Source organism: Amia ocellicauda, chromosome 15 (assembly GCF_036373705.1).
Source record: "Amia ocellicauda isolate fAmiCal2 chromosome 15, fAmiCal2.hap1, whole genome shotgun sequence".
NCBI classification, from domain to species: Eukaryota; Metazoa; Chordata; class Actinopteri; order Amiiformes; family Amiidae; genus Amia; species Amia ocellicauda.
Window position 1 is genome coordinate 7,836,869 of NC_089864.1, and position 15,244 is coordinate 7,852,112.

The following is a 15,244-nucleotide window of genomic DNA, read 5'->3' on the forward strand; positions in this document are numbered from 1 at the left end:
TAAATATCAGAAGCGCAAACAACATCCACCGTGTGATTCAACCTCAATCACTCAGTCTAAAAGCCCTAAATATATCCTTTAGTTACTTAAGGAGAGGCTGAAGTAATGCAGAGAGGTGAGGTCATCTGTAGTTCAATGTCTTCAGTGGGATGTTTTTCAGTTTTTTGTTTTTTCTTCTCAACGTGCGTGGCAATCCTGAGGACCATCGATCATAAACAAGGAAAAACAGTGAAGTCTCTCACTCTGCCATCATGCACCGTGAACTGAATATCCCCCTTCCTCTACGACTGAATTTTATGTCCATTAAGGATATCATTTATTTGCTTAATTATGTTTATTTTTTTCTATTGCATTCATCAGTAACACTTTACAATAAGGTGCCGGTATAACTCATGAATTAATATATGAATACTATAGGATTTAAACACACTTACCCTAACCCTAACCCTATTATAAATGTGATTAACATCAGAACTCAGATGAAGTGCATTTCAAATTCATGTGTTCATCCTGTGGTATTCATATCCATGAATTATAACGGTACCTTATTGTAAAGTGTGACCCATTCTGATTACTCTTAGAACATAAGAACGTAAGAAAGTGTCAAATCGAGAGGAAGCCATTCGCCCCATCGTGCTCATTTGGTGTCCAGTAATTAATAACTAAGTGATCCAAGGATCCTATCCAGTCTATTTTTGAATGTTCCCAAATTGTCTCTTCAGCCACATCGCTGGGGAGTTTGTTCAGATTGTGACGCCTCTCTGTGTGAAGAAGTGTCTCCTGTTTTCTGTCTTGAATGCCTTGAAGCCCAATTTCCATTTGTGTCCCCGGGTGCGTGTGTCCCTGCTGATCTGGAAAAGCTCCTCTGGTTTGATGTGGTCGATGCCCTTCATGATTTTGAAGACTTGGATCAAGTCCCCACGTAGTCTCCTCTGTTCCAGGGTGAAAAGGTTCAGTTCCTCAGTCTCTCAGTAGGACATTCCCTTCAGACCTGGAATAAGTCTGGTTGCTCTCTTCTCCTCTCTCATTTTGGAGCAGAAGCATTCAAACACTTTCACCTGTCAATACCCCTTCCCTGCAGTATACATTGCTTCTTTGACCCATCTTTACCATTAATTTCCTAATCCAGAAGTTGTTTTAAGTGTCTTCCTCTTCTTAACAAAGGTTTTCAAGCCTTTATGGCTCAACCATAAATATTAGTAAGGTCCTTGAGTTCAATCTGTACTACAGAGTTCCAGGAAACACAGGTAACACATGTACATTGTTAACGCTGATATGTGTTTAAATGTAATGCGGTACAAGAAAAATATATAGTTTGACCGTTAGAATGTATATTCCTATTTCCTGGCACAGTCATTTTTGTGTCTTTGACTCGATCTAATCTGAGCTGCAGTAGAACAGTCTCCACTCAGCCACTGGAAAGATCCACTTAGGTTGTTCCTGTTATTGCAGCATGTCATAATGACTCACTATTAATGTCCATTTTTTGGCAGGCCTTGGCACCACCATTCTTCAATTACAACCCCCCAGGCAAACTACAGAATGAGGCAAACCTTTACTCTGCAGGTCTAGCAGATGGCAGTAAAATAATCATCGCATACAAGATTCATACTTGCAGTGTCAAATTATCGTCATCCCAGACGGCCGATACTTCCCAGATATAGACAGAAATTAGTGAATTGTATCTCACAGCAAATGTTTAAGTGTACAAAAATTAAGTTGCCAAACCATTAACCAATCTAATTGAAGACTTTTTCAAGCTACAGTGAACACAAACAGGTTTAATGATTCAAAGCAGAAACTGTCAACTCCAATTACACAAGCCTCCATTACAGGACAATCTCAGCTCTCCGGCAACTTTACTTATTTCAGAACTGCATTAAATCCCCTCAAAATGACCTGTGTCATCATCATGCCATTATCTAGTGCATTATTGGGATATGAAATGCTGCTTAGTAATGAGAGCAACTGTTCAACTATCTAGGTAAGGTCCTTGTGGGACTGAATATGCTTTGTATGGAATTATAGGCCACTGTCTATTGGGGATCTGCTACAAATGAGGATAGGGTTATAGAGGATGGCTAAATATTGTGTTTTTACTACCCCTCTCATACAAAAAGGCATCTAAATAGAAACCTCAATCTACTTTTTACAAATGAAAATCCTTACATTGAGTAACAATTTAAATTAAAATTAAGGATCGGGGAAAAAATGAACCCATGTTTTGCCCAAGAAAAGAAAATGCTCAACTCCCTGTGGCTGCTATAAGCAAGAGAAAAACACAGTAAACAAAACAGTCAGGCGCTGCAGTGCACAATCTCTCGCTAAAGAGAAAAAAATTGGCAGTGTTTGCGCCATTCCCAAACAATGAAACAATTTGCAATTGTATCATTTTCCTGTTATTACATGCCTTCCAAACGTTGTCTAAACAACGTCGTGTCAGCACTGAACAGCATTATAATGTATCTTGTTTCAACGGCGCTGTGTTTGAAATATATACAACCGCATATATACATTTAAATGCTAATTTGTGTTGTTTTGGACAGTGATCAGTATCATCTCAGTGTAGGTGTGCATGGGTGTGAGAGGACTGTGAACAAGAACCACAGCGATTGTATCATCTTTCTCCATACGACAGTAACAACAAGAGCTCAGTTGTCTGGGAAGCTCTATGAAATGAATGATTGGATAGTAGGAATTTGTCCACCAAGGAAGGGAGAAGACATTCAGTAAAGATTAAGAGGTTTGTTTTTCCTCTGTTATGTAAGCATTTGTAATTGGTTTTAATTTAATTACTGAGACACTACATCCCAGTAACATAAGTAACACATGATAGAAAATACCATGGTCAGGAAATTGCGTTGGTGATTTTGTTGTCTGTATTTGGGACTTGGTTTCAGTGGTTTGTTGCAATCAGATATGTGAAAGATCAAGACCCACCTGAAACCTAAGCACATACTTACAGAAATTAAATCATACCTATCAGTCCTCCAGTATACCAAATTTTTGTTTGTGAAAATGTAATTTAGTTGAGGTTTTTATTCAATACATTGGTTTTCAAACGCCAAAAAACAACATATATAGTTAATATTAATTAATTAAGTGAAAATCTGCAGTGAATACAAATACAATATCTGCACACTTTACCTGTTTTGAAGTTCCCGTCTATGGTACATTGAACTATTTGGATTTCTCCTTAATGACCTTTCAATGAACCCTGTCTTGACATGGGGGGGGGTTAAACCTTAGACAGATTTCATTATCTTTTTCTAATACTGTATCACTGTGGACGAGAGTCTATACTATTAAAGATCCTCGCAATAAAATAAATTAAATTCTATGGAATCTGGCTCAAGGAACTATGCCAAAATTGAGCATCTTAATATGAATCCAGTTTTCTCTCTCTCTCTCTGTCTTCTTGCCTATTTTATGAATGAGAGCATAAGACTCTCCTTCCATGCAATAGATTCCTCTACTTAATTACATTCCAGGCAGAGAGGAAAACAGCGTTTTGACAGCCAGTAGCATGTTTGTGGTCGGTGGACACACTTTATTAATCCTGTCACTTACTATATAGTTTATCAGCGTAGCAAGGACACCAGCGCCAGTGCTGACTTCACACCAAACGTTCCCAGCTAATTATTCCTCATGACCTGTCTGTTGAGATAGACAACTCCCGCAAAATGACAGCTAGGATCCGTCAACTTAATTCTGTTGTCCCAAGCAAATGTCCATCCCTACGAAAAACACTCCTATCACCATTGTGCTTCGGTCAGTATAACTCCCCCTTCAGGAATGTTGAAAATGTGCAAAACTAACCACTTTGGGGAGGCCATGCATATTTTGTTTCATTTATTTATTTATTTTGACTTCCATCCATGAAGGACAAGTGAAACTGTTAGTGATATACTTCAAACTGTTTTGTTTTGCATGGGTGGAAAGAAAAACAACAATTTCATTATAAAACAACGTAACAATGTACTTTAACAATGATGTATTGACCCATATGTCATTCAAACCGTTCAGTTAATAAGCAGTGTATCAATAAATTATAGAGACAAGTGTTTGTGTATATCTGGGATGCTGGGTGGCCCTGCTGGTTAGCGAGTTGTAATGATGGCACGGGTGCCGGGGGTGAGAAACCTGTCTTGTTCCAGACTCTCGCCAATCTGTCTGGCTAGCATGCTGAGTCATGGCTACCTCCCCCACGATGTCATTCACCTGTGGTTCAGCAACACTTGCAGAGGATTATAGTGCATATGCTTAGAACACAGGCTATAGTATATATGTATTTATTAAAATACATTTAAATCATTTTAACTTTGTCTAGAAATAAACTAGCAAACCTAACAGGGCTGCATAACAATACAAATATACCACCAACACTACAGCATTGCATGATCTGATTTGTCTATCTTGCTCATGCACAGGTCCAAAGCTGCTGTGAATATTAGACTCTCATGCCTTCAAGGGGCACGTCATCTGATTTGAATACTATAATCCAGCATTACAGGAATTAACACATATCCAGGCTTCTATCAGTATTCTCTACATGGAATATCCTGATAATCTACACAGACAACTCAGATAACGGTTGCTACTGCCAAGTTTATGATATACACATTGCCATCCAGAGAAGATAAGTGAGAGAAGAAATCGCGACATCTCTTTGAAGGCTTCACAGTTTTTTTAAATGTGTGCAAACAAGATTGTTTTTTCAGTTAACCTCAAGTATGAATTGATATTGGGCTCATGTTTCAGATCCTATATATCAAAGGACAATTGATATATTATTATATCTGCTTAGAAAAGCGAAAAGAAGAAGCAGGACTTTATTAGAAGATACCGTGTGGCTGCAGAAGCTACACCAAGCACCAACATTCAGCTTTATTCGGGTACAGGAGGGAAAACAGCAGCGATGATTTATTTTATTGAAACAAATACATCAAATGTTAGACTGCCTTGAAACAGATTGTTTCCCCCGTTTTGAATGATGTCCATACAGTTTATGCTGCATTGTCACTTCCTATCAAGCATGTGGGGCTTCAGGTCCGTACAGAACATAAACAGAAAATCAGAAAGAATATCGTTCAATGGAAAATAAGTAAGACAGAAATACAAATGAAGGGAGATAACATGATGGGGTGATGCATAGCACAGTAACATCGCTTGGGATATTTCTGGGTGGGATTACTGTCAAGTGTCATGCCTAAACCCCTAGGTAACAATCTTTCTCAGATCATATTCTTAAGGGGTTTGGGTAGTCTCAGCCCGGTCTTCATTGGAATCAAGTGTCCTTCAATCAAACGTGAATCACAAGTGCTTCACAAGGCAATTTACCGTAACAAAGTATTCCAGTTCCATGAGGAAATCCACCAAGTACGGAAGAATTAAATTGAAAAACAAAATCTGTATGTACACCGTGGCAAAATGTATACAAGTTTCTAAACTATAAATACGACTATTTCAGTCTGAATTTGAGATTAATGGTGATTTTTTTATACATATGCACTTTTTAAGGGCTGTAACTGTGGGGTTAATGTTCTCCGTAGTTAATGATAATCTAGAATGAAAGCCCTTTCTTAGCTTCCAGGATTCCAGTACTGTACAAACACTAAAACTGGATAAGGAACTGAAAACAATCACTGGCAGATATTTACATTTGTATTCCACAACAAAAGCCCTAAACATGTCTTTGTTTGAGTTTCTTGTGTGCTTTCAACATATTTTCTACCAGAGCAGACATGGTTTCCCTTGAAATTCACACATACATATTTATTTATTGTTTGTTTACCAGAATCCGTTGCCTATCTAGTAAACAGGTCATTATGGATGTTACGTCAGTTTGGAGAAAGACTTACACAAAATGTATACATTTAAATATGGAAAGGGAATGTCATATTCAGACAGACTTGATGAATTTAATCTTTTCAGCCTGGAAAAAAAAAGACGACAAGGGGAATTTAATCTAGGTATTCAAAACGATGAGTGGTATCGACTATGTCAATCCAGAGGACCTCTGTCAGATCAACAAAGACACAAGGACCTGGAGACACACAGGGAAGCCTTGCAGAACAAAAAACAGGAGGCCCTTCTTCACACAGAGAGATGTGATGGTCTGGAACAAAACGATGGGTTGCATTTGCCTCCTCTCGTTTGTAACCTTTCTTATGTTCCCATGTTTTATGTGGTCTTGTTCATCTCTCTAGCTTCTTTTCTTCTTCATGCAATGTGTCCGGCCCATTGCCATTTTAACATTCCCACTTTCGATGATATCACATTTTTTAGTTTTATTCTCTGATCCATGTATTCGTTTTTCTATCGCTTCTGGTTATTCCAAGCACATATCTTTGTGCTGTTTGTAGTTTCCTTAGCATTCTTGCATTTAGTGGCCAGGCTTCGGAGGCATAAGTGAGCACTGACAGTATGCATGCTTACGAAACCCTGTGGTGTGTATATATAAACACACACACACATACATACATACATACATATACATATAAGCACACACAATTAATCACTCTGACAAAGTTATGCAAATCATTGTCTATATAGAAAATGTAACAAAGCTGTACATTGACAGTTTGTTCAGATGGGGGGGTACTATAAATCATCATTTACTATACATATATGCACTTACAAACATAACCGTGTATTTACATTTCAGATGTACAGTACATGTCTCTATTGATTGCTGAGGTCAAACTGGTCTGCAAACTATAATTAACCTCCAGGCAAGGATGTATACATTTAATATAGAATCAATCCTATTCAATACTAAGCAGTATTAAAATGATCGAAATGTATTGGTGGACTTAGGGCGGGGTAGATGTCTTTATGTGTAAAATAAGAGATTCAACAATATATCCCCAATGCTTGGTACCCTGTTATTCAGTTTTCATGGAATGAACTATTATTATTTTAATATATAAATTAGGCCTGCCCAGTCATTAAAGAATGCTGTTGTTTTTTTGTTTTTATTTTTTGCATGCAGATACATAAATCACCTGCCAGCTGTATCCGCGTTTCTATGTGAGGAATAAATATCACGGATAAGGGCTCCTCTGTATGCATGCTGTGGCCGTGCATCTCTCCTCTGTGAAATCTTTGCTTTCTCAGCGAAGCAGCCTAATCCCCCCGTCTTGCTACTGAGCGCGCCGCCCCTCTCTCTCTCTCTCTCTCTCCCTCCCTCCCTCTCTCTCCCTCCCTCTCTCTCTCTCTCTCTCTCTCCCTCCCTCTCTCTCTCTCTCTCTCTCTCTCTCTCTCTCTCTCCCTCCCTCTCTCTCTCTCTCTCTCTCTCTCTCTCTCTCTCTCTCTCTCTCCTCCTGGCTGCTGTGCAGAGATGCGAGCTCTGCCTCTCTCCTGCCGACGTCACATCCGGGTCACTCGCCTGCGACTCTGTGTAGCAGCTCCAGCGCTACAGTGTAGCGCAGCCCCACACCGCCGCTGTGCAGGCGAGCTGGCATGGCTCTCACCGCGGGCATCCAGCGACACTGAAACAACCCTGTGCTCTCCACCGGGGCGGCCGACACCAATAACACCGAGAGTCCCGCGAACTCCTGCCAGACTGACGTCCACCATGTCCAAGAGCCTGAAAAAGAAAAGCCACTGGACCAACAAAGTCCACGAGATTGTCATTTGCAGGAATAAGGACGGGGAGCTGGGCTTCGACCTGAGAGGAGGCGCCGAGAACGGCCAGTTCCCCTACCTGGGCGAGGTGAAGCCGGGCAAAGTGGTCTGCCAGAGTGGGAAACTGTCCCAGGATGAGCTGCTGCTGGAGGTCAACGACACCCCCGTGGCTGGGCTCACCATCAGGGATGTGCTGGCCGTTGTCAAGCACTGCAAAGACCCCATCCGACTGAAATGTGTCAGGCAAGGTGAGTGCCGCTTTGGGTGTCTGTGCTCAACCCCCCCAAGCGATGCCGGGGCCGAGACCGAGAGCAAGCAAAGTTTCAAACCCGACGAGACGAGACGAGACGAGACGAGCGGGCCGTTATGCGCAGCCTTAGAGACCCGAAACAAACTTTGAGAGGCAGGGCAGGGATGGAGCCGTGCAAGAAGTCCAAGAAGGAAGTTGGGTTGTTTTCCTCTCTTGGTGTCACCCGTGCATGTGTGTTTGTTTAGTCAGTAACACTGCACGTAGTAAACTGACGTCCAGCAAGGGGATCTGCCATGGCACAGATCCGGAGACCAGTCTTGTCAGTGTGGATAACTGTAATCGGATGCCAGGAGGATGTCCTAGAGCTGTTAGAGTGTATATGGTATTTTAATGTTATACGTGTTGTTCTCTCGTCCAGTGCTGTGTGGTTAATGCATCAGCCTGTTAGTGTGGGTAGCTGGAGAGTGGAAAGCCTTCAGCCACACGTTTGCAATAGGTGGGCGTGGCGTTGGCTTTTTCTGGGAGCAAAGTTTGTATCTGGATGTCAGAAAGAAAAAGAAAACCTATACCATCTCAGGCAAATGAGTGCATATTTCTACTTTAAAAAGACTAATGATGTTGCAGATGCTCTATTCATGGTTGATTGAAGTTGAAATAATAATAACAACAGAGAAAGATGGAAATTGTTGATGATTTGGGTGAGCAAACGACATCCCCCCCCTCCAGGGTTTGAGCACTGTAGTGAGCATAAGGTATGAGAATAATCCTTTCTTCTCTCTTTGAATGGGATTAAATAATGAAATATTAAACAGACTAAGGTAGAGTAAGTGCTATATGATGCAGGGATGTATTTGACATACTTGCCCCTTACCTTTTAAATATCTCCTTCAGAGAGAGAGTGGTATTTGAACTGGCAGATGCATGCCGAGCAGAACTGGGATCATCTCGCCTGAACCAGTAGTCGACTTGGTTTTGCGTTGGGTTTTTCAGGTAAACCCATCTTGTGCCCGGGTGTCTGAGCTTTAGTGCACATCCGAGCTGGCACTGGAGCATCGCTGACTAAAGAGCGGCTTCACGAAATGTTGAACCAGACTTGAGGGGGCAGCGATTGTGACCCACTTCTGTCAGCCAGTGTGTACAGTAACTCAGACATTACTGACCGTGAAGCTTGATTATGCATTGTTAGATCTAACGTGTGAGCCTTTACATCATACTTGGCTGCTCACACGACTCCTTTTTTATAATATGATAAAATACAATCTCTCTCTCTGTGAAACTGACTTAACAATGCTACCAAAAACTCATACCGTCACACGTGGAAATCTCAAGTAAAGATTCTGATGTTGGTGTGAAATTAATAATTTGACTGAAGAAAAATAATTGACAAGCATTTTGATATTGGGCATTCAGACCCCGATCAAATACTAATTTAAAAGACACTTATTTTTCTTTTCAATACCTATCTTGCACGGAATGTATGTGGCATAGATTAGTATACCTTGAAGGTTTATATAGGATATAGTTTCTTCTGAAGGATGAACATATTGCTGTTCTTAAGCCGATCCATGATTCTGTCGTGCATATCAATAAATCTTTTACAGTCACACTAAAGCCTTAGACCAAATCATAACTTTGACCCACCCGCTAATAGCAAATTATAGAGCAGAACTTTATGGCTCGCGTTTTTATTGATAGAAGAAAGTTACGATTAGGTGGAGGTCTGTAATTTATGATTAGCGGGTGTGTCAAAGTTTTGATTTGATCTAGGCCTAAAAAAAAACACTTGCTTCTCCTAACGAGGAATGGGTGGGGATACGTCGCAAACATATTTCAGGGATCTAATTTAAGATAACAAAAGTTGTATGGCCCTGAGTTCAATTTGTGGCTGCTTGTTCTTTCATTCATATTTAGAATTAATTTCTTGTATGTTAAGTTGTTAATTCAATTAGGCAGTGAATAATGTGACTATTTTCACATGTCGACTTATGGTGGTTTCATTTTATATGCACAACACTATTGAAGCAAGGATGTAGTCTGGATGTTTCAAGGGGATAACTCAGATGCTCAAATGGATAAGGAAACGTACAAATGTAAGTTCACAATATTATGAAGAAGGAAGACAACATCAAGTAGCTATGACAGATTTTTGAGGGACTTGTAGCAACACCTACTGTTTTTAAAATACAACCTACGCTATTCTGTCTTCTAGAATCTGGCATCATCTGACTACTGTTCCATATCAGCTGAATGAATCAGGTGTCCAATATCACAATAAGAATAAGTAATGCACACATTACAGTTATAAACTTAAGATATAAGAGATACAAACGGTCTAGGTGTAATTGGAACGGATGTGTCTTATGAAAGGCGTCCGAAGTTGGTATGAAGCTCTGAGGAGCTAATGCTTGCAGGCAACTCACTCCACCACAGTGGAGTCCATGTGGAGAAGGAGGGCAATCAGACATGCAAGGTCTCTCTCCTGAGCTGGAAACGTAAAACGAATAATCTGAATAGTCTGCCCGTTGCTGTTCATCTGCAGCATGCTTTGTGGTCCGATGGAACTCAGAATTGAGGCTTTTGGACGCATGGATCAACGGAGAATGTCGTGCCCTCGGAGACGGAGCTGTTTCCTTGGGGCGGTTGTACATCATCCGGTCCTGTTGCCCTTGTCAGACTTAAGGGATGGATGGATCTGCAAAGTGTACCAGGATATTTCAGTAAACAAAACCTGGTTCCCTCTGTCAAGAAGCTCCAGCCTGGTTGCAAAACGACCCTTTTCCGACAGGACGACGATGTGAAATGCGCATCTGCGTCTTGAGATAGTTCAGCGAGTATAAAAGCCACATTCTTGACGGGCCGTTACACTCGCCAGACCTCAGTTGGATGGTATGACCCGAAGAAAGCGGTTTACAGGGGCAGGTCACACAGCCTGGGGGGAGCTGTAGCGGTTTTTGTGAAGAGGAGTGGTCGAACTGCCTTAGATTTGAATATATTAAAAGGTTATCAGAGCCAAATAAGGATCAACACAATACTGCTTAACAGGTTTAGAAATCTGAATAATGTGCAGTTAGTAATATATGAATCTTTTCTGATGTATTACAGAGCTGATAGCCATATTATTTATTGATTTATAACATTTTTGATTCACATTAATATTTGCTGACTGTACACCTGCTTTTGCTTTGTTAAATCCAGCTTTTAGTTACACTTTATCCAGGGTATGAATACATCACCAGGCAATGTAAGCTGACCTTGAATAGTTCATTCCTTGACTGCTTATCAGGGGAGACAGATGTGTTGATTCAAAATGTTGTGCCTATTATGAATTATTGTGCTGCAAGCTCTTCCATTTTTTTTTTTTGCTATTGTTTATTTTCTTCTCCTCCGCCATGGCAAGCCCTGCTCCAGATCTAACACAGACGGCAAAACCCTATTAAAGGCTTAATCAGACAGTCAGTTATTTCTGTCCTTCTTCTCCCGTCTTGGTTTAATGTGTTTTCTTCTTTACCTTATGCTATTATTTATCCTTATTATTTGATGGCAAAACTAAATATCATATGTATTCAGAGCATATTGCATAACATGGAATCGTGTGAAACAACTATGCAGTGGATAAGACATTGTGAACAGAATATAGATACATATAGCTACTGAGTAGATGCATATATAGGTTACGCAGTGTTTCAATTGGTCTGGTATGCTGTGGCTGAATTCCACAGCAAATTGAAACATTGATCTTTTCCCCACAAGAAATACATATATTATTTTCAATAATCACGATGTCTAACAGCATGCTTCCAAGTTTATCTGGTGCTTCTTCAGTCTTTCATCTTTGGTTTGTTGTTGTTGCTGTTAATATCGCTGTAAACAGAATACTTAATCCCAAAGCATATGTAATACATTTCTGGTCATTAGTTAATCAATTATTTTGATCTAAATCTTGCTGATGTATGTTAGACCCTGCTTACTATTTGATCATGCAGTGTTTCTTTTTCTATGGATAAGACATCCCTCTTTCCTGCCTTTGGCCTTATCTGGTTGAGATGTTGACAGCATCTGCGTAGGGTCGGAAAATACTCCAGGAACATATGAACATAAGAAAGTGTCCAATCGAGAGGAGGCCATTGGCCCCATTGTGCTCGTTTGGTGTCCATTAATAACTAAGTGATCCAAGGATCCTATCCAGTCTATTTTTAAATGTTCCCAAATTTTCTCTTCAGCCACATCGCTGGGGAGTTTGCTCAGATTGTGGAATGTCTGTTTGGTTTCAAAGCGGGCTTGTGTGATTTCGCACATAACATGCGACGTCGACAAGGCTAAAGACATATGACTTGCGTTTTTGTTGCTCTGTAAGGAAGTCAGAACAACTTGGAAAAACATAGCCACCTCTTTAAAATGTAATTATTCATGTGGAAATATATGCAAAGTAATGCGCTCTTTCTTTTTGAAGCATGGCGATGTTTTACAGCTTCTCACCTGTAAATTAAACCTGCATTCTTGAGAGCTATTTGAGGATAAGTGTGGCAAATAAAGAGTCTTTGAAATGCTTGGCAAAACTATTCAAAAATAATATATAAAGATTTGTAATAGACTTAAATACCATTCAGATAATTATAATGGTTAATGCTGAGGTTCACATAGCTTTTTTCCTTTGGGTTAAACCTTTTTTGTGTCTTATTTCAATCTAATGCAAAGTATTTTGACATGCGTGGGTGATGTATTATAGTACAGCGCTAATTACTTAAGTAGCTAAGCTCAGCCCTGAGAATATTATCTGATTTCTGGAAATGGGTAAAATATCCGACACCCTGGTCTGAATTAAAACCTTTTTGGAAGCTTGAATATTTATTGATTGATTGATTGATTTTATTTAAAGTTCTTGATGAATCATTTAACTGTTCTTCTTGGCTGTCTATTATGCCTGCCTTGCTGCAGGTTTGTGCAGCATCATGAATGACAGTGAGGCCAGGTGTTACAGCATGACGTACTTGCCTTTTCTTACTATAAATAGTTAAATCAACATCAGGGGTTGTAGCTTGTAATTCCCCGCCCCTAATGATGATGTAGTTGGTTTCACTTCAGTCTTTGATGGTTGTTCGTAATTAGATTGTCTTAATAAACACCAGTTACTCAGGTACGCTCTGACATTTTCAGGTTAGATCAGGCAAGCAGTCCATAACTGCGTCTGCTTAGTATCCGGGCCGAAGAAGCTCATTAAGTGAGAAATTCAGAGCTGTGGTTGATCTTTAGAGCATGAACAATTATATTATAAAGGTACTTAATCATCACTCGGGTTCTGTGCTTCTATATTTGTGTTAAAAATATAGAAAAGGTCTTAATAGATGAGTTAACACTCTGACACACTATAAGGACAGTTCAGATTGTATAAGCTGCTTATTGGAGCTGAAACTGATCCACATGTAATAAATACTGCATGTTATCAGATTGCAAGCCACGGAGAAGCACGGCTTCTACCAACATACAGTAGATCCTTCTCTTCCTAATTAGATATTAATTTCAGAATACCAAATCTTCATAATGATATACATAATAATCATCATCATAACTTGTAATATGTACACATTAGGCATCCCATGATTCTGCAGGACTATGCATAAATAAGATATAGATAAAATATAATACTATGCTATATTAAGCTACTAGGCAAGTGAACAAGAGTAAATAAGTCTGCTTTGTTTTGTTGTTTCTATGTTATTTTGTAGCTTTCATGAAGTGTATCCACTTGAAATCGGGTCACTAGGACAGCACAGCGCTATAAAGCGTCGCTGTAATATTTTTACACCGTTTATTTTGTACCTTTTAATAGCAGTCGTTTAGCAATATGGCTTTTGAGTATCAGGTGGTAGTATGACAGCATGTGAACCTGAACACATTGAACACACACACACACACACACATATATATAAGCCAGTATGCTTTTCCAGGGAACATATTAGCGCTGTTCTCGGCACGCTGACACGGTTTCTGCTGCTCTTGCATCGCTTGACTGTTGTCATGGCGATCTGGCTGTGACAGCAGATGTAGTGATATTTCGATGGCTTTTGGGAGTCACAGATTTGAACTGTTCTGAGAGAAAGAAGCTAGTTTGCTGCGAACGCACCTCCGTATCTTGCATCTGAAATAAGTTAGTCACATCCGCACATAGGGCCTATTAGTGGACCTCGTTTTTTCATTCAGATACTGATTGAACTAAGAGTTGTAGTTGTCTGCAGATACGGACAACCGCTCAGACCCACTTACGTTCCTTTATAGACTTATTACTTAATAACGTTTGTGTTTCCAACCCATCTGTGTGGTGCAGACAAACGGGCAAACGCACTTCCTCGTGTCTTGGCGGCCGTGTATTGATACTGTGTGTGTGTGTGCTTCTGAGAATGTATGGATTCCAGAAGGTTCTCATGCATCTCCAGAAATCCAAGGCTTCATATATGATAACCGTCAGCTTCCTAAATGCAGCGTTTCAGGCCGTTTACAGTCCTCAGTCTGCTTACAAATGTAAACAGCTGGTGTGTGTAAGAGGCTGCCTCCTTTTGTTGGAGCAAATACTGTATGAGAAGGGCAGAGGTTGAATTTATTCCTGTGTTCTGGCAAGCTCCACATGTCACCCATCAACAGCGAGCATTTCCTTCAAAACAAACACACGCTGCATGAGATAACTCTAGAGTGCAAGGGTGCAGTTTTTCCTGCTGGCTGAAATGGTTTTCACTCTCAGCGTATATTGCTAGGATGGTAAATGCGTGTCCTGTGGAAAACTACATTTGAACCAGCTCACATTAATGCTGACGCCTGATCAGGAGAGATATCAGGGTTAGGACTGAGATAAGGTTTTAACATCTCTACCGTAGCAGATTATCTCGGTTTGAACGCTGACTTGAATTAGCAAGTGAGCGAAACAATCTACCCAGTTGCTTGTTTGTGCATTCATGCATAAGTGTGCGCGTGTTTCAAAATAAATCTTTTTACAAGAGATGGATAATTAGAAATGATTTGCATACAGAAATCACAGTGATTTATTAGTGAATCATGTGTTTATTATCGAAAGCAAACGTTCGCACCACAGCTGCAGTTTCATGGTTTGTGTAGAAACTGACATCGTTTACGTTCTTATATTTGTGATGCGTTTAAAATGTTTGAAAGTGCCATAAAAGTGTTTAATGGTGCAGCTGATGTTCTCAAATGACTGAGGGAACATTAGACATATGCATATATTCCCAAAAATAATTGGACAAACCTCTGTAAAGCTGATGGAAATCATAGAGTGCTTTAAAAGCATTTCACGGCCTGTTCAGAGTCCTGCCCTCAAGTCCGTAAAGCACCTCTGGGATGAACTGTAGTGGCGAATCT

General features: G+C 40.1%; 1 protein-coding gene across 4 annotated transcripts in view; it reads left to right on the plus strand.

Annotated features, from left to right (window-relative positions):
* Positions 1-7,318: 7,318 nt before the first annotated feature.
* magi2a (membrane associated guanylate kinase, WW and PDZ domain containing 2a) overlaps positions 7,319-15,244 on the plus strand; it is a 283,670-nt gene continuing 275,744 nt past the window's right edge. For all 4 annotated transcript variants that reach the window (XM_066687156.1, XM_066687157.1, XM_066687159.1 and 1 more), the window contains exon 1: positions 7,319-7,877. In XM_066687156.1, coding sequence (XP_066543253.1) covers positions 7,343-7,877 — 535 coding nt within the window. In that variant the 5' untranslated portion in view covers positions 7,319-7,342. The remainder of the gene's footprint in view (positions 7,878-15,244) is intronic.